Below are 18936 nucleotides of genomic sequence, written 5' to 3' on the forward strand. Positions count from 1 at the left end.
CATTTCTAGGGTTTACAAAGAATGGTGTGAAAAGGGAAAAACATCCAGTATGCGGCAGTCCTGTGGGCGAAAATGCCTTGTTGATGCTAGAGGTCAGAGGAGAATGGGCCGACTGATTCAAGCTGATAGAAGAGCAATGTTGACTGAAATAACCACTCGTTACAACCGAGGTATGCAGCAAAGCATTTGTGCAGCCACAACACGCATAACCTTGAGGCGGATGGGCTACAACAGCAGAAGACCCCACCGGGTACCACTCATCTCCACTACAAATAGGAAAAAGAGGCTACAATTTGCACAAGCTCACCAAAATTGGACTGTTGAAGACTGGAAAAATGTTGCCTGGTCTGATGAGTCTCGATTTCTGTTGAGACATTCAAATGGTAGAGTCCGAATTTGGCGTAAACAGAATGAGAACATGTAGCCATCATACCTTGTTACCACTGTGCAGGCTGGTGGTGGTGGTGTAATGGTGTGGGGGATGTTTTCTGGGCACACTTTATTCCCCTTAGTGCCAATTGGCCATCATTTAAATGCCACGGGCTACCTGAGCATTGTTTCTGACCATGTCCATCCCTTCATGACCACCATGTACCCATCCTCTGGCTACTTCCAGCAGGATAATGCACCATGTCACAAAGCTCGAATAATTTCAAATTGGTTTCTTGAACATGACAATGAGTTCACTGTACTAAAATGGCCCCCACAGTCACCAGATCTCAACCCAATAGAGCATCTTTGGGATGTGGTGGAACGGGAGCTTCATGTACAGGATTTGCATCCCTCAAATCTCCATGAACTGCAAGATGCTATCCTATCAATATGGGCCAACATTTCTAAAGAATGCTATCAGCACCTTGTTGAATCAATGCCACGTAGAATTAAGGCAGTTCTGAAGGCAAAAAGGGGTCCAACACCGTATTAGTATGGTGTTCCTAATAATTCTTTAGGTAAGTGTATATGTCATTTTGTCTGTGGCTGACAGAGGGGTGCCTGCCAGGAGGTCATAAAAGACCCTAGTGAGGGGTTCCTTAACTTCTTCCCCCAGGATTTAGAAAAATTCCCCAGTGTAGCCGTCTGGACCTTGAGCTTTATGCAGGTGTAGTTTTTTTATGGCTTCAAGTACCTCATTCACAGCGGCTTCAAGTACCTCATTCATCAGATCGGAGGGGGTCCGACACCCTCTAAGGACTGCTTTTGCTGTATCCCAATAAGTAGAAGGCATATCTTCATGTATTGCATTATCTTCTTTAAATTCCAGATACCAACCCCGTAGTAAATCCCTAAAGTTGTCATCTTTGGACTAAAAATAGTGAAAGCGCCACAGAAAGTCGCTGCCCCTCGGGTGGTGATCTAGGAGGGTGATAGATATGGGGGAATGGTCAGATAGTATCATGTCATATTAGAGAGTTGGTCACTCTTGATTGTAGAGATTCAGTGATTAGAAAATAATCAATTCTAGACCATGAATCATGGGGAGGGGAGTAAAATGTATATTCCCTGCTATCTGGGTTCGTGGCTCGTCACATGTCTATTAGAGCTGTGTCATTTAAAAACGGGTCCAAGACCCCATCACCTGTGTGGGGTGTTGTCGATCGGTGGCATAATCCTTTTCTATCCTCAACATGTTTAACCACAGTATTGTAATCCTCCCTAGCTACTGTATATGATATAGGATCTCTGTCTATCATGATGGCCAGATCTGCAAAGAATTGTTTGTTTTCCCCATTAGGTCCATATACATTGTATAAGCTGATCTCTCCTGCCTCTGTGGTCATATGAAGATGGCACCATCTCCCTTCGTCATCAGTGGCTGAATCATGTATAGTATAAGCTAAGTTTTTGTTTAAAAGCACCCCTGCTTTGCGGTTAACTGATGGTGAGCCCAGTGCTTTCTTTACCCACATTTTTTCCATTCTGGCAAAGTCTTCAGTTTGTGTCAGGCTTAAGGTGTTTTAGGTGCCTGAGAATCTTGTTACATTTTTGCGGGGACTGCATCCCCTTCACGTTCCAAGATATAATTTTCATATTAGTGTGGTCTAATCTTAGAATATACCATATCAATGATCACTTTCAGACATCCTATAAATTCCCCAAATTCCCTCCCCCCCCCCCAACTTAATAACAGAAACAAGTAAGTAAATGAAACCTAACCGAAATATAAGTAGAGCGAAGGGCGGCAAATGGGGCCTCTTAATAACCCTCACACACTTCACTTTTTTCCACATGTGAAAGGCTACAATAGTAGAAATCTCCAGTTGTCCCATTGTCCCTGCCTCGGCTACCAGATACTATATGAGCAATGTATATAATACTATTTACTGGAATTCAAGGTCGCTGCGACCAGAGCATATGGCTGAGAGATCTTCAATGTCCTGTCCCAGAAGTTTCAAGCCCCGGTAACCTTCTGGTTGCTTTTATCTGTGGCAAGAGATCTCCCAGCCATGTTCCCAACAAAACATCCCCCAAACCAGGTTCACAATGTCACCGCTGAAGTCCAGAGAATGTCCATTCAGTGATGATTGAAGCACAGCCCTGCTTGTTTTTGTTTCATTGGAAACTCCTGGGTGTTGCTTGTTCTTTTATGTTGTTCTGGGCTCCACCGAGTCCGTGAGTGTCGGCAAGTCAGTTGATCTTTGTCCTCTTGTGACGCTATTGTCGGACGTTCTTCTCTCTGCTCTTTGGCAGCTTCTTCAGGAGTGTAGTACATTGTGGAAGAGCCGTCGGGGTGAAAGACTTTGAGAGGGGCTGGGTATATTAACGCAAATCTGGTGTTTTTGCGATATAGTTGAGTGCATAAGGATGAAAAAGCTTTGGGTTTTCTGGTAACTTCAGCTGAGTAGTCCCCAAATAAAATAATCCTTATCCCCCGCAATATGACAGGGCTCTTTTTTTATTTAAAATCTCTGAGGACGGCTTCTTTATCTGTGCAGTCAAGGTAGCGCACAATGACCTGTCTATGTGTGCACTGTACTTTACATTGGCGCAAAATACCCAGTGCATGTGGTAAATCCTGTTTTCATATTTTATGTAGGTCTCCAGGAGGAATAGACTCCTGCAGTCCCACCACTCTCAAATTATTGCATCTGGACCTATTTTCTAGATCCTCTAATCTATCCCAGAGGCGTTTGTTGTCCGCTAAAGTGTTTTGCAGCTTATGTAGAATCGACTCAGTGGTATCTTCCACTACTTGAATCCTATTTTCCGCTGTCTCTATGCGGTTGTCATGCTGCAATTCGTCCTGCAGCTGCATCATAGCTTTTGTGACTGGGTTCACTAATGTCTCTCATAATTCGGAGGCTAGATGTGCAGCTACCTCGATGGTTAGTTTTTTCTAGTCTATGTGATTTGTTATAAGCTCTTGGTTGTGCATCTCTGGCGGGTCCCCTACAGTGACTGTGGGTTTGGATGTTGGTAAGTGCTCCTCCGTCTCTTGCAGGCTCGGTGCCATGCTGGCAAGCCCAGCGTCGTCCTGTGGCAGCAGAGAAGTTGCTTTGCTCTTGATTTTCTTGCCCATATTTAAAATAAAACGATCCATGCACCGTCTCTAGTAGGTCCTCTGCTCTTGCAGGTGCAGTTGTAAGATAGTTCACGGGCAATATGGCAGGCGGTTCAAACGTGTAGCCGAGGAGCTCGCTCACCCTGCTGCTTCACCAGAAGTCTAAAATTTTATATATTTTCATGGGACAACACTGAAGATCCGACACTTTGATACAATGTAAAGTTGTCAGTGTACAGCTTGTATAACAGTGCAAATTTGGTGTGCCCTTAAAATAACTCAACACACAGCCATTAAAGGGACACTGACAGGCCCAAAAAGCATATTTAGGGGTATATATGACAGTATAGGTCTTATAAAGGGTATTAGAATCATCTAAGTATCCCCCCTGTCCACCTCATAAATACAGTAAAAATAAGTTTTATAACCTGCTTTCCTGGCGTTGCGCATAAAGCAGACGCGCGATGCGATCCCGGCCAGTGAGGGTGCCGGGCGCATGCGCTGAAGATGGCCGGGGACACTAGTACAGCGCTTCAGAGTAGCCGCCCAGCTCAGTGAATATTGATGAGCTGGGCGGCGCTTCAAACGGCAGTTGTGGCGAGGCTGGCTGGGTGCAAATTGATATGAAGCACCGCCCCTTGGGCAGATTGAACGCCAGGAAAGCAGGTTATAAAACTTATTTTTACTGTATTTATGAGGTGGACAGGGGGGATACTTAGATAATTCTAATACCCTTTATAAGACCTATACTGTCATATATACCCCATAATATGCTTTTTGGGCCTGTCAGTGTCCCTTTAATGTCTAAACCGCTGGCAACAAAAGTACACAAGTGAAAATGGCCAAATTGTAACCAAAGTGTCAATATTTTGTGTGGCCACCATTATTTTCCAGCATTGCCTTAAGTCCCTTGGGCATGGATTTCACTAGAGCTTTGCAAGTTGTCACTGGAATCCTCTTCCACTCCTCCATGACGAAATCACAGAGCTAATGGATGTTAGGGACCTTGCTCACCTCCACCTTTTGTTTGACGATGCCCCACAGATGCTCAATAGGTTTAAGGTCTGGAAACATGCTTGGCCCGTCTAGCACCTTTACCTTCAGTTTCCTTAGCTAGGCAGTAATCGTCTTGGAGGTGTGTTTGGGGTCGTTATCATGTTGGAATACTGCCCTGCATCCCAGTTTCCGAAGGGAGGGTTCATGCTCTGCTTCAGTATATCACTGTACATGTTAGCATTCATGTTCCCTCACTGAACAGTACCTCCCCACAGCAGGCAGCACTCATGCAGCCCCAAACCATGACACTCCCACCACCATGCTTGACTGTGGGCAGGACATACTTGTCTTTGTACTCTTCACCTGGTTGCCTCCACACACCCTTGACACTATCTGAACTAAATAAGTTTATCTTGGTCTCATCAGACCACAGGACATGCTTCCAGTAATCCATGTCCTCAGTCTGCTTGTTTTCAGAAAAATGTTTGCCGGCTTTCTTGTGCATCATCTTTAGAAGAGGCTTTCTTCTAGGACAACAGACCAATTTATGCAGTGTGCAGCGTATGGTCTGAGCACTGACAGGCAGCCCCCCCCCCCCCCACACACACACCCCTTGCAGCAATGCTGGCAGCACTCATACAACCTCTGGATATGACTCTGAGCATGTGCACTCAACTTCTTTGGTTAGCCATGGTAAGGCCTGTTCTGAGTGGAACCTGTCTTGTTAAACCACTGAATGGTCTTGGCCACCATGCTGCAGCTCAGTTCAGAGCCTAGGCCATCTTTATGTAGAGCAACAATTCTTTTTTCAGATCCTCAGAGAGTTATTTACCATGAGGTGCCATGTTGAACTTCCAGTGACCAGTATGAGAGAGTGTGAGAGTGATAACACCAAATTTACCACACTTGCACCCCATTCACACCTGAGACCCTGTAACACTAATGAGTCATAGGACATCGGGGGGGGGGGGGGGGCAATTGGGCACAATTTGGCCATTTTTACTTAGTGGTGTTCTCACTTTTGTTGCCAGCAGTTTAAACATTAATTGCTATGTGTTAAGTTATTTTGAAGAGACATCAAATTTACACTATTATACAAGCTGTACACTAACTGCTTTACATTGTATGAATGTGTCATATCTTCAGTGTTGTCCCTTTTCTGAGCTACTGTACATGCTCTGTTACTTTCCCACTCCAAAAGTCTCTGCATAGTGAACCAATCCCGCTCTAGGATTTTACCCAAACAGCCTAGGAAACACCCACAAAAGACTCACTTTCGGGTAAATTTGGACAAACCCTTTCATTTCCCCTTTGTGGTCAGCTCTGCCTCTTCCAGCTCATTATCCTAGGATTCCAGGCAACTATGGTGATCATCTGATCACTGCAGTTGAGCCAATAAAGAGCTAATGTATTTCTATTAGCAGTTCACAAAGAATGCAGAGACCTATATACTGTCATTTCCTGGATCCGTTTTTGAGAAGGCTTTATGTAACAGCTTATCTTTTCTTGTTGTCTTTTTAAGATACTCGTTGTACCACAAGGAGGTTCCTACCTACAAAGTCAAAAGTGTTTATTGCCTTGTCGAGCTTTCCCGGTGCAGGAAATACATGGGTGAGACATCTTATAGAGCATGCCACAGGATACTACACTGGAAGCTACTACTTTGATGGGACCTTGTACAATAAAGGTATGTGTTCGCCTGTTAATCTGTAACTGCTTAAGTTACAAAATGTGGTAATCAAAGCATCACTCAAACTACAGTATCAATTTGTTACCAACACATGCTAAAGAGGATGTCTGAGTTACCTAAAAATGGACCCAATACTAGTAACTACCTTAAAGGGATTATACAGTGCTACAATATTTATGACTTATCTTCAGAATAGGTCAACAATATCAAATCACTGGTGGTCTGACCAGCAGCACCTACACCAATCAGCCATTTAAAGAGCGCTACTTTCTCTTCAAAATTAGCTGCACACCATCTCCTTTGCAGCCATGTACCAGTGTAATTAGAGCTGCTCGTCCCATTCTCTTGAATAGGGCAAGCAATTTTAAATACACTGGATGCCTCTATAAAGAAGACAATGTGCAGGCAATTTTGAAAAAAATTAAGTAGTGCTCACACAAGCAAAACTCTTCAAACCGCTGAGGTGCTGATAGTTGGACAACTGCCGATCTGATTGTTTTTAATTTTAAGGTATTTACTGGTATAAGTAACATGGAAAACCCCTTTATTGCTGCCATTTTGTTAGATTTGACTATTTCTGTTTCTTTTCTCAGGCTTTAAAGGCGAAAAAGATCACTGGAGGAGCGGCCGGACAATATGTGTAAAGACTCATGAAAGTGGCAAGAGAGAGATTGAAATGTATGATTCCTCCATTCTACTGATTCGAAACCCTTACAAAGCCTTGATGGCAGAGTTTAATAGGAAGTGTGCGGGTCACCTAGGATATGCAACAGAGACGCACTGGAAAAGTAAAGGTGAGATTTAATATCATATTATATGCACCTTTGCAACAGATTTTTATTTATTGTATCTACATAAAAAAATGAAGCCACTTTACCAACATTTTTGTGTCTATAGCTCCTATGTAGTCTTGTATGTTCCCATGGTAACAGAATGCAGACAAATCATGTGTACCATAATATATTAATCATTCTCCTTTAAGTCTATACTGTATGTACAAATTGAAATCCACAGGTCTGTATAAAGACTGTAGAGACAAAATAGAACTACAGTATAAGCAGAGATGCTTTAGTTTGCAAACACATTCCAAACTTACCTGTGTGTACTTTGGGTCTTTATTCTATGTCCAGGAAAAGCACTTTTAGGCTCCATTCACATATCCACAATTCAGTTCCACATTTTGCAGAACGGAATTGCGGACCTATTCATTTCTATGGGGCCGCACTTCCGGGTCCGCAATTCCGATCCCGAAAAAAATAGAACATGTCCTATTCTTGTCCACAATAGCGGACAAGAATAGGAATATTCTATTAGTGCCGGCGATGTGTGGTACGCAAAATGCGGAACGCACATTGCCGGTTTTCGTGTTTTGCAGATTCACGGATCCGCAAAACACACACAGATGTATGAATGGACTCTTATTCTGCGGGAAAACAGCTCAATGGGTGCCCAAAGCAAACCAGACTGAAGAGGGGAGGGCTGCTTTAGCTGCTCATGTCTTAGGATTGGTAGCAGACAGAAATATGGACCTGACCTTAAAAGCTGACATTCTAAGCTTTCAAACAATACCAGAATCCTAGCAATTATATCCACTGTATCAGAATTTATAGCTGTTAGAAATCGAGTTGGGAGTGAAGGCTGTTTTTACTTTCACTTTCAGCTGGGCACTTGGGACTTTTTTCAGCAAATAAAAGTGCTTTTCCTGGACATGGAATAAATACACAAAGTACAGTACACACAGGTATGTTTGAAATATGTTTGCAATCTTCTGTGGGGCAGTGCTGTTACTTACAGTATATTAGTGAAAATGAGGTGACAGACTCCCTTTAAGAAGGGATAGAGACTAGCTACTATAATTCTTCAGTGTATGGAGTGTGCACTTCTGTGGGTACTAAAAATATACTAAAAAGTTTACTAACTTCACCTGAATTGCAAACTTTTTGTAATTAGCTACTCTATAAATTCAAAATTAGGTATTTAATGCAATTAATGTTACACAAACAGGATAGATTTTTTTTCTCTACATATTGTTATGCTGGCGGTACCTGCTCATCACTGTCCTGCTCTTTCGGGCAGGCTCAGGTGCCGTGTTACTCACTCAGCTGGTCCTTTTGTTGTTCTGTTGTTCCTGACTTGCTTGACCTCCTCTGCCACCAGCTTCGAGCTGCCAGAGCCTTATGTTTCTCTTGCTCATGCAGGCTGCATCCAGCGCTTACCAGACCTCCTCTCCTTATTGCCTGTAAGGTGTGCATTAGTGTTGATCGAGCACCAGAGTGCTCTGGTGTTCATGTGCTCTGTTCGAACAGCCGGGCACAATGGAAGTCAATGGGAGAACCCGAGCATTAAACCAGGCACCCCCTGCTCTGAAGAGGGGAGGGTGTCTGGTTCATAGGCAAAGGTAAGAAATTGATGGAAACACCACCGAAATGGTTCGGGAACAGCATGGAGAGGATGTCTGGATGCATATTGGACTCCCAGGTCGCTGGTGGGAATGATGTTGTCCGAGTAGTACGCTATTTTTACAGACTGACAATAATACGCACAAAACTGAAGATAAAATTGATTTTAGAGGAAAATTGTTAGGAAACATTCTTTCCTGTATATTTACTTGTACATAAAGTGGAAGTGCTACCAAAAATTACAAGGAAGAGGCACTCCGGTACAACATTACATAATGGAGGGCTTCATTCACATTGTGGTACAATTGTTCAGGTAGTGGGACTCCTACACTCATAAAACCTATACACTAAGTGAAAGGGCTGCCAAAAATGAAAAGGAACCGTCACTCCAATACACCCTTTATTGCACATAAAGGGGCATCATACACCCTTGAAAAATTATGATTGATGGCGTGCTGGTGACCCTCAAAAACATTAGGAGCAAGGGCCTGCTGGTGACCCTCTAAAACATTACGGGCGAGGGCCTGCTGCTGAGCTGACCATCTAAAACATTAGGGGCGAGGGCCTGGTGCTGAGCTGACCATCTAAAATATTAGGGGCAAGTGCCAGCTGCTGATCTGAGCATCGAAAAAACTATGGGCGAGCGCCTGCTGCTTAGCTAACCATTGAAAAATTTATGGGCAAGGGCCTGCTGGTGAGCTGAACCTGTAAAAAAAATTATTGTTAAGGGCCTGCTGGTGAGCTGACCCTCAAAAACATTATATGCGAGGGCGTGCAGGTGAGCTGACCCTCTAAAAGATTGTAGGTTAGGGCCTACTGGTGAGCTGACCCTCTAAAACATTATATGCAAGGGCTTGCAGGTGAGCTGACCCTCTAAAAGATTGTAGGTTAGGGCCTACTGGTTAGCTGACCCTCTAAAACATTATATGCAAGGGCTTGCAGGTGAGCTGACCCTCTAAAGGATTGTAAAGGAGGGCCTGCTGGTGAGCTGACCCTCTAAAACAGAGGTGGGCAAACTTTTTGACTCGTCACAATGGGTTCATATATTGGACCCGGGGGCCGGACCAAGAGTAGATGGATGGGGTGTTCGTGTGAATTAATATAAATAGAATTTCGTAACATTAAAGGTTTAGTTTAATTTAAGGTAGAAAAGCATAAAGAGAGTTATTGTACAAACAATGTATTTCATTGATAACATAGTATGTATAACTCACCTTCAATTTTAGTGGGAACAATGTTGTTGGTCTCCCTTTTTTGCTAAGGCATCAAAGTTTGGAGTTAGCTTTGTTGTTGCAATTCACAGAATAGATACTGTATATAGGGCCCCCATAGTGCTGCCCATATTGTGCCAGTTTATAGGGCCCCCATAGTCCTTCCCCTCTTCTCCATAGCGCCCCTATATTGTGCCAGTATATAGGGCCCCCATAGTGCTTCACCTCTTCTCCATAGTTGCCCCCATAGTGCTTCCCTCTCTTCTCCATAGTGCCCCCCATATTTTATCAGTATATAGGGCCCCCATAGTGCTTCCCCTCTTCTCCATAGTGGCCCCCATAGTGCTCCCCTTCTTCTCCATAGTACCAATCCATATTGTGCCAGTATATAGGGCCCCCACCCCCCTTCTTGCCACAGTATACTATAAATAATAAAAATAATAAACACACATACTTACCTTATGCTGCTGTCAGTGATGCGATGCAGGCCTCTTCCGGCCTGTGTACGGCTCTGTACGGCTCAGGTGGCCTGTAGCCTATCAGAGGAACAGGCAAGGGAGACGCCTCTCCCCTGCTCCTCCGCACCATTCATCTGTATCGCTGTCCTTATGATAGCGATACACATGAATATGGAGAAGAGCGCTTCCACAATGGAAGCACTCCTCTCCACTCCTGCTGCCTCCACACAGCTCTGCGGGCCAGATAAAAAGGTCCCGAGGACCGTAGTTTGCCATCACTGCTCTAAAACATTACATGCAAGGGCCTGCAGTGAGCTTGCCCTCTAACAGATTGTAGGTGAGGGCCTGCAGGTGAGCTGACCCTCTACAACATTAGGAGCAAGGGTGGACTAATAAGCATGTTGATATGATGGAAGAGGAGCAGGAGGAGGACGAGAAAAGAAGGATTGAACCATATACCCTTTTTTGTGGTGGAAGGGGTGCATGGGAATACAGTGTATTCAGTACATTATAGAAAACGCATTTAAAGTGCCTTTATGTATAGCCTTTCCTCTGGTGGAGTAGAGAAGTCAGAAGCAATCCAGGCTTTGTTCATTTTTATAAGAGTCAAGCTGTCAGCATTTTCAGTTGACAGGAAGATGCGCTTAACAGTTATTATGCCCCAAACAGCACTAAATATCCGCTCTGACAAATCACTGGTGGCAGGGCAAGCTGGCACCTCCAAGGTGTAAAACATCAATTTGTGCCACGTGTCCAGCTTGGACAACCAGTAGTTTAAAGGCACAGTGCGATCATTGAGGATGCTGACACGGTCTGCTATGTACTCCTTCACCGTCTTCCAAAATGTTTACCTCCTTATGACACTAGGCCTCGCATAAGGGTGAGGGTGCTGGCGGGGTGTCATGAAACTATCTCAGCATTTAGAGAGTGTTGCCCTGCCTCTGTTGGAACTGCTGTGTGTTCCCCTCGTCTCCCCTTCTTGGTTGCTCAAGAAACTATGTACTCTGCCGCCAGTGGTGTCAGCTGGAAATTTTTGGAGCAATTTTCCACAAGGACCTTCTGGTATTGCACCATTTTGCTCGCGGTGAACAACCCGTAATTGGTATTGTCCAAAATGCATAAAACACATGGGTCACGTGAAAGGCAGCCTAACATAAAGTCAGCCGTGTGTGCCAGAGTCCCAACAGGCAAGACTTTGCTGTCATCATCATTAAGATGACTCTCAATCTCCTTATCCTCTTCCTCCTCTTTTGCCCATCCACGTTGAACAGATGGAATTAAGCTTCCATGGGTACTACCCTCTGTAGCTGAGGCAGCCGTCTCCTGCTCCTACTCCTCATCATCCAATTTGCACTGAGAAGACGAACTGAGGGTGGTCTGGCTATCATCCTTTGTAATGTCATCCCCCATTTCCACCTCTTCCACATGCAAAGCGTCAGCCTTAATTGTGAGCAGCGAGCGTTTAAGTAGACACAGAAGTGGGATGGTGACCTGATAATAGCGTTATCGCCGCTCACCATCTGTGTTGATTCCTTAAAGTTTATTAAAACCTCACAGAGGTCAGACCTCCATGCCCACTCCTCGCTTGTGAATAGCGGAAGCTGACTGGAAAGGCGACGACCATGTTGCAGCTGGTATTCCACTACTGCCCTCTGCTGCTCACAAAGCCTGGCCAACATGTGGAACGTCAAATTCCAGCACGTGCTCACGTCGCACAACAGTTGGTGAGCTGGCAATTGTAAGCGCTGCTGCAGCATTGACAGATTGATGGAAGCTGTCGATGAGTTGCGGAAATGGGAACACACGCGGCGCACCTTCACCAATAGCTCAGGCAAATTAGGGTAGGTTTTGACTTTAGAAACCGCTGAACCAAGTTGAAGATGTGGGCTAGGCATGGGCTGTGTGTGAGCTTTCCGAGCTCCAAAGCCGCCAACAAGTGACGGCCATTATCGTACACAACCATGCCTGGTTCTAGTTTAAGTGGCGAGATCCGAAGCTCAGTCTGGTCTCTTTTTCTTTGCCACAGCTCTGTGGTGGTGTTCTGTTTTTCACCTAAGCAGGTCATCTTAAGCACAGCTTGTTGATGCTTTCCCACTGCAGTGCTACACTGCTTCCAGCTACTGAATGATGGCTGACTGGTGCTGCAGGAGGATAATTGTCAGGTAGAGGAGGAGGCGGAGGAGGAGAAGTGGGGGTTGGAGCCACTAACGTAGGTGGTGACGGAAACCCTGATGGAATTAGGGCCCGCGGTCCTTGGCGTCGGTAGCACCTGTGCCATCCCAGGGTACGGCTCTCTCCCGGCCTCAACAACGTTCAAACAGTGTGCCGTCGGGGAAATGTAGTGTCCCTGGCCAAAAGCACTGGTCCATGTCTCAGTGGTTAAGTGGACCTTCCCAGTAACTGCATTGGTCAGGGCATGGGTGATGTTACGGGACACATGCTGGTGTAAGGCGGGGAGGCACACCATGAAAAATAGTGGCGGCTGGGGACTGCATAATGAGGGACAGCCGCCAACATCAGGCTGCGGAAGGCCTCAGTGTCCACAAGCCTAAATGGCAACATTTCCAGGGCCAGTAATTTGGAAAGTTGTGCATTTGGTGCTATGGCCTGTGGGTGCGTGGCTGGGTATTTGTGCTTGCGTTCAAATGCCTGGGGTTAGGACATTTGTGCGCTGTGCTGTGATACGGAAGTGGATGTGGTCGCTGATGGTGCTTGCGAAGGTCCAGGTGCAGGGCAGGAGGCGCCTTAGACAGGGGATTGGCCAACATGTAACACAGGGGAAGAGAAGGCAGTGGTGTGACCCGCAGACACAGATTGTGGACCCAGGCGTTCGGCCCACCTATTACGGTGCTTTGATGCCATGTGTCGAATCATGCTGGTGGTGGTGAGGTTGCTAGTGTTCACGCCCCTGCTCATTTTTCGATGGCACAGGTTGCAAATTACAATTCTTTTGCCGTCCACACTTTCCTCAAAAAATTGCCATACTGTGGAACACCTACCCCTTGGCAAGGGAGATTTCCGCAAGGTTGTGCTCAGGGGAACAGTTGCGGGCCTGTTTGGTGTGGCCCGCCTTCTCCCTTTTGCCACCCCACTGCCTCTTCCAGCCTGTTGCAGTGCTGCAGATTCCTCCCCCTCTGTACTGCTGTCCTCAGTCGGCTTGCCACCTTCCCAGGGTGGGTCAGTGATTTTTATCATCCACTACCTCCTCTTCAACTTTATCACTATGGTCATCCTCCTGACTTGTTGACCTAACAAGAACCTCACTAACAAGAACCTCACTTGCTGGGTGAGTAACTTAATCGTCCACCACCATCTCTTCCAGTTCCTCACTCGGCTCATCCTCCTGACTTGTTGACCTAACAACAACCTCAGTTATTGACATCTGTGTCTCATCCTCATCATCAACCTTTTGAGACACTAATTGAACTCTCTACTTATTGGCAACTGTGTCTCATCATCATCATCCACCTCGTAAGACACTAATTGCCGTTCCCCCACCGTCATCTTCTTGTGACTGTGGATGCTCAAGAGTTTGGGAATCAAGGCACAAGATCTCATGTCCCTCTTCAAGCGGGCTTGCCAAGAGGCCTAAATGAAGGAATGGTGCTGAAAAGAGCTCATTGGAATATCCGAGTGTAGGATCACTTGTTTAGCGATTTGTAAGTGTATGCGCAAAAAAATAAAAAAAGGTATTTGGGATGTGGAAACGTCACACAGGAGATATACCGCAGACAATGTCAATGCTGCCACGAGCGGCTCATAAAAAAATGACAGGGAATGTCACAGGTATTTGGGATGTGGAAATGTTACACAGGAGATGTACCCCATGTAATGTCCCTGTCAGCATGTGTCACAGTCTACGCAAAAAGTACACTGGATGTCACAGATATTTTTTGGATGTGCACACGTTACACAGGAGATGTAACGCAGCTAATGTCACTGTCCGCAGCGGACACCATCTACGGAAAAAGTACTCTTTATGTCACAGATATTATTGCACGCTATTTAGCTCAGGATGCGCTAAAAAAAGATATTGCTGCCACACACAATAGTCCTTAAAAGGACTTTTGGGTCTGTAAAGTTTTAGCAATTTAGCGCAGGTTGTGCTAAAAGTATATATTGCTGCTGCCACACACAACAAAGGTCCTTAAAAGGACTTTTGGGACTCTGAAAAGTTTTTCTACTTATAAAAAAAAAATTCACTCCCTACACTATCTTTTCCTTCTTCAGCATATCTTTCCCTGACACTAAGGCTACTTTCACACTTGCGTTCAGAGCGGATCCATCTGAGACGGATCCTCTCATATAATGCAGACGGTGGATCCGTTCAGAACGGATCCGTCTGCATTATATTATAAAAAAATTATATTGTGAAAGTAGCCTCAGACGGATCCGTCCAGACTTTACATTGAAAGTCAATGGGGGATGGGTCCGTTTGAAAATTGAGCCATAGTGTGTCATATTCAAACGGATCCGTCCCCATTGACTTACATTGTAAGTCTGGACGGATCCGCCTGCCTCCGCACGGCCAGGCGGACACCCGAACGCTGCAAGCAGCGTTCAGGTGTCCGCCTGCTGAGCGGAGCGGAGGCTGAACGCTGCCAGACTGATGCATTCTGAGCGGATCCACGTCCACTCAGAAGGCATTAGGGCTGGACGGATGCGTTCGGGCCTCTTGTGAGCCCCTTCAAACGAAGCTCACAAGCGGACACACAAGCTAGTGTGAAAGTAGCCTAAGCCGAACATTTCATCTTCAGCTTGCTTAAAGAGGACCTTTCATCGGTCCAATCATTGTGAACTATGTATCATCTGTACAGCGGCGCCCAGGGATCTCACTGCACTTACTATTATCCCTTGGCGCCGCTCTGTTCTTCTGCTATGCCCTCCGGTATCTTCAGTCACTGGGTTATAGTAGGCGGAGACTTAGGGGACTTGGTTATAGTAGGAAGAGACTGCCCTTGTTCTCCTGGGCGTATTTTTCTCCCAGGCTGTAGCTCTGGCCAATCGCAGCACAGAGCTCACAGCCTGGGAGGTGTTTTTCTCCCAGGCTGTGAGCTCTGCGCTGCGATTGGCCAGCACTACAGCCTAGGAGAAGGAGACGCCCAGGAGAACAAGGGCAGTCTCCTCCTACTATAAACAAGTGACCGAACATACCGGAGGGCATAACGGGAGAATGGAGCGGCTCCCTGGGATAATAGTAAGTGCAGTGAGATCCCTGGGCGCCGCTGTACAGATCATGATACTTGGTTCACAATGTTTGGACTGATGAAAGGTCCTCTTTAACTATTCACAGTAACAGCAATTCCCTTTTTCATACAGTTTTGCCAACAGTTTCTTTTTTTCATACAGTTTTGCATAAATCAATTACTTGTGAATATAAAAAAATTTGTAATATATCTTATCAGAAGAAAATGGATCTTTCTTTACTTTTCAGCTCTTTTACTCTCCACTCCTCTTCTAGATGGAAAGAAAGATGTCAGCTCACTGCCCTCCCATCTTCATCTCCCTCCTCTCCATAGACATCTATGGGCAGTATGCAATCTGATCATTTAGTAAGCTGACAGTTGTCTTTCTGTCTCAGAAAATATTAGTTAAGGTGCTGCTATTTGGAAAAAAAAAATATTATAAAGTTTCTTATATTGACCTTTTTTTGATTCATGGAAAGTTGGAACATTGCTATTTTTTATTTACTATATGTGCTTCAAATTAATCAGTTCACTTATAGTTTGCTTGATGTTCTAAGTTGGATTTCCTGGGTGGATCTAGGTGAAACCCACTGCCCAAGATAGCACACATACATTAGACATATCATGATGCTTAGTTAGACCTTTAATAGGTTAAAACATTTGCCAGTGGCATTTGCATATTTGCCAGTAAACCACCAAAATCAAATTCTAGTCTTCATGTTTAGTTGTATTTCTTTCACATTTCAAGAAATTATTAAAATAGTTTATCCAATGGGGGCAACCAATTGCATATGGCATATGTGCCTGAGGGTGATGCCTTGTTTGAGTCCTTCTCTTTGACTTAATATGACCTTGTATTACCTGATTGCCCTTGCATTCAAATGAATACTATGTAAGTTAATTAATGGGATTTACTTACAGCTGATCTGAGGACAACCCAATAGAGAAAGGTTACAGTAACCAAACTTGTGCTGATATGGCTCATTCCCAGAAAGAGTTGCCCCTTGAACTTTATAGTTCTCCAAATTATTATAAATGTAGAATATCAATATACAAAAAAGACTAACAGTGACAATATGGCATTTTCTAAATCTATTTATGTATATTTTTTTTCAGAATGGCCAGAATTTGTTAACAGCTATGCATCATGGTGGGCTTCACATGCCCTAGATTGGCTTCAGTATGGAAAGAAACTTCTTGTTGTTCACTATGAAGACTTAAAGAAAGAGCTTATTGGAAATCTTAATGAAATGGTGTCCTTTCTTGGTGTCCTAGTAAACCAGGATCGTCTCCTTTGTGTAGAGAACAACAAAGATGGGAATTTTAAGCGAATAGGATCCAACCAGACAGTTGTGGATCCATTCACACAAGAAATGAAGAACACAATAGATGGATATATCAGGACGGTAGATAAAGCACTTAAAGCCAGAAACTTTACAGGCTTACCAGAGGAATATATGCCGAGATGATATCGGGAAAACAAGCAGTCTTTTGAGTTTGTAAGACTTTATACACTACTGACAACTGCAGAATCTCTCCACTGTCCTATGTGCTTCTAAGAAGCTTCATGTTGAAATAGAAACAAAGTAAAGAATAGTACAGAGCTGGCTGTAAACCAAGGCTGAAGCTATTAACATCTTTCTATGTCTGTTCCTCCACTGTAATGATGACTGGGAGATGTACACTTGTACAATGTGTTTTCTGGACCTGGCTCCTTTGTTGATGTGTGCTGCCTTTTAGCAATATTTTTTCAGGAATAGTTTCAAATGTTGCAGAGCCAGAACCTGCAACTGTCAGAATTTCCTTCTGTAAAAAAATAAAAAAATAAAAATAAAGGTTGGGAGAAAAAAATGGGCATATTTTCATTAAACTATGGCCTATGTGTATTTTTTCCATGGCACAGAAAATTTAGTTGGGGGTCACGGTTGAGAGGTTGAGTAACATGCTATAGTTTCCTTATCAGCAGAACAACAAATAATACAGAATCTGAAAAGAATGGAAAACAAGAAACAATATAAATTATTTATAGAAGCCCACAAATAAAAGGAATAAAAGGACATACACAAAGATGCATTGTATGCAGAAACTGGGAAAGCAATGTTCTCACTGCTTAGAACAGGTATTTCAAAATTAAATAGGTGATAAGCAGAAGGAAGAAGGCAGCAATATGGTATAAACAGTATTATACTGTACAGAGAAAATACAGGAGAAAAGAAGAGATTATTTTTCATAGTAGACCATATTTTAATAAAACTGCTCATATCAATTAATAACTGAACAACTTCTGTTCTTTCACTACTAAAATCAAACAGTTTACCATAATTTGTCTGCTGAATAAAAGAGATAAGGTACCATATATTTTCTGGACTGTAAGACACACCCTTTTCCCCCAAAAGTGAGGGGAAAAATGGCAATGCATCTTATTGTCCGAATGCTAATGACCACTTTCATTATAGAAGCGGTCATTAGTATACAGGAGGCACGGGGAGGTGAGGAAAGCATTGTGTCAGCTGTACTTACACCTCCCTGGTCTTCTTCTGAGCCCCCGCTCTTCACGGTGTCCTGACTGCATACAGAATCAGGACATAGTGCATGTAGGCACACTACGACCTGATTCTGTGTGAAGTCCGGTCACATTGCAGATCGGGTGGCAGGTCAATCTGAAGTAAACAAGGTAAGTTTTTATTTTTGTAAATATCTTAGCTGAGGTCTGATGGGGGTCTGATCTGAGGCTGATGGAGCTTGGGGGTCTGAAGAGGGTCTGATCTGAGGTCTGATGGAGCATGGGGGTCTGGTCTGAGGTCTGATGAAGAATGGGGGCCTGATTTCAAGGTCTCAAGAGGATTGGGGGTCTGGTCTGAGGTCTTCTTTTTCTCCTCTAAATCCTAGGTTTGTCTTGTAGTCCGGTGCATCTTATAGTCTGAAAAATATGGTAATCCCTTTAAAGAGATGAAAAGTTTTACAGCATTCTAATATAGTTTATGTGTCAATTATTTTCCATTTCCAAGATCTCTCTTTGCTGTCAATGGATACAAATATTCTTGTTCACTTCCAGAGGCTGAAAACCTGCACAGATCAGTCCTGCTCTGAGCTGACAAGTGAATATAGTTGCATCCAGTCTAGGCAATCTTTTATGAGCTAAACGGCCTAGATTGCAGACTCATACAGTGGGCAGATTTACTATTCCTGACTAATATTTACACAGTGTAAATATAGACTGGAAATTTATAACAGTGAAGAGTATATTAGACACCCGATGCCACAGATAATTGTCGGGATGGAAGCGTTCCCCCTGGAAATCGTCATATAGCTAGCAGTGAACAACACTTCTATTAAATGCAGTGATATCCTCCGTGGCATGGGGAGAAGCGATGGCTATGCCATCGCTCTTCCCCATGCAAGTCAGTGGTGTGCCAACGGCAGATCGTTTTTACATAGCTCGATCCGCCACTAACACCATTGTGATTCTTAAGCATGCTTAAATATTACAATTCCCC

At 44.2% G+C, this 18936-nt stretch overlaps 1 protein-coding gene across 1 annotated transcript in view; it reads left to right on the top strand.

Annotated features, from left to right (window-relative positions):
* LOC122931703 (WSC domain-containing protein 1-like) overlaps positions 1-17281 on the top strand; it is a 54633-nt gene extending 37352 nt beyond the window's left edge. Inside the window, exons 2-4 of the mRNA XM_044285773.1 lie at positions 6018-6182; positions 6779-6979; positions 16556-17281. Coding sequence (XP_044141708.1) covers positions 6018-6182; positions 6779-6979; positions 16556-16908 — 719 coding nt within the window. The 3' untranslated portion in view covers positions 16909-17281. The remainder of the gene's footprint in view (positions 1-6017; positions 6183-6778; positions 6980-16555) is intronic.
* The last annotated feature ends 1655 nt before the right edge of the window (positions 17282-18936 follow it).

The sequence above is a fragment of the Bufo gargarizans genome, chromosome 3, assembly GCF_014858855.1.
Source record: "Bufo gargarizans isolate SCDJY-AF-19 chromosome 3, ASM1485885v1, whole genome shotgun sequence".
Lineage (NCBI taxonomy): Eukaryota > Metazoa > Chordata > Amphibia > Anura > Bufonidae > Bufo > Bufo gargarizans.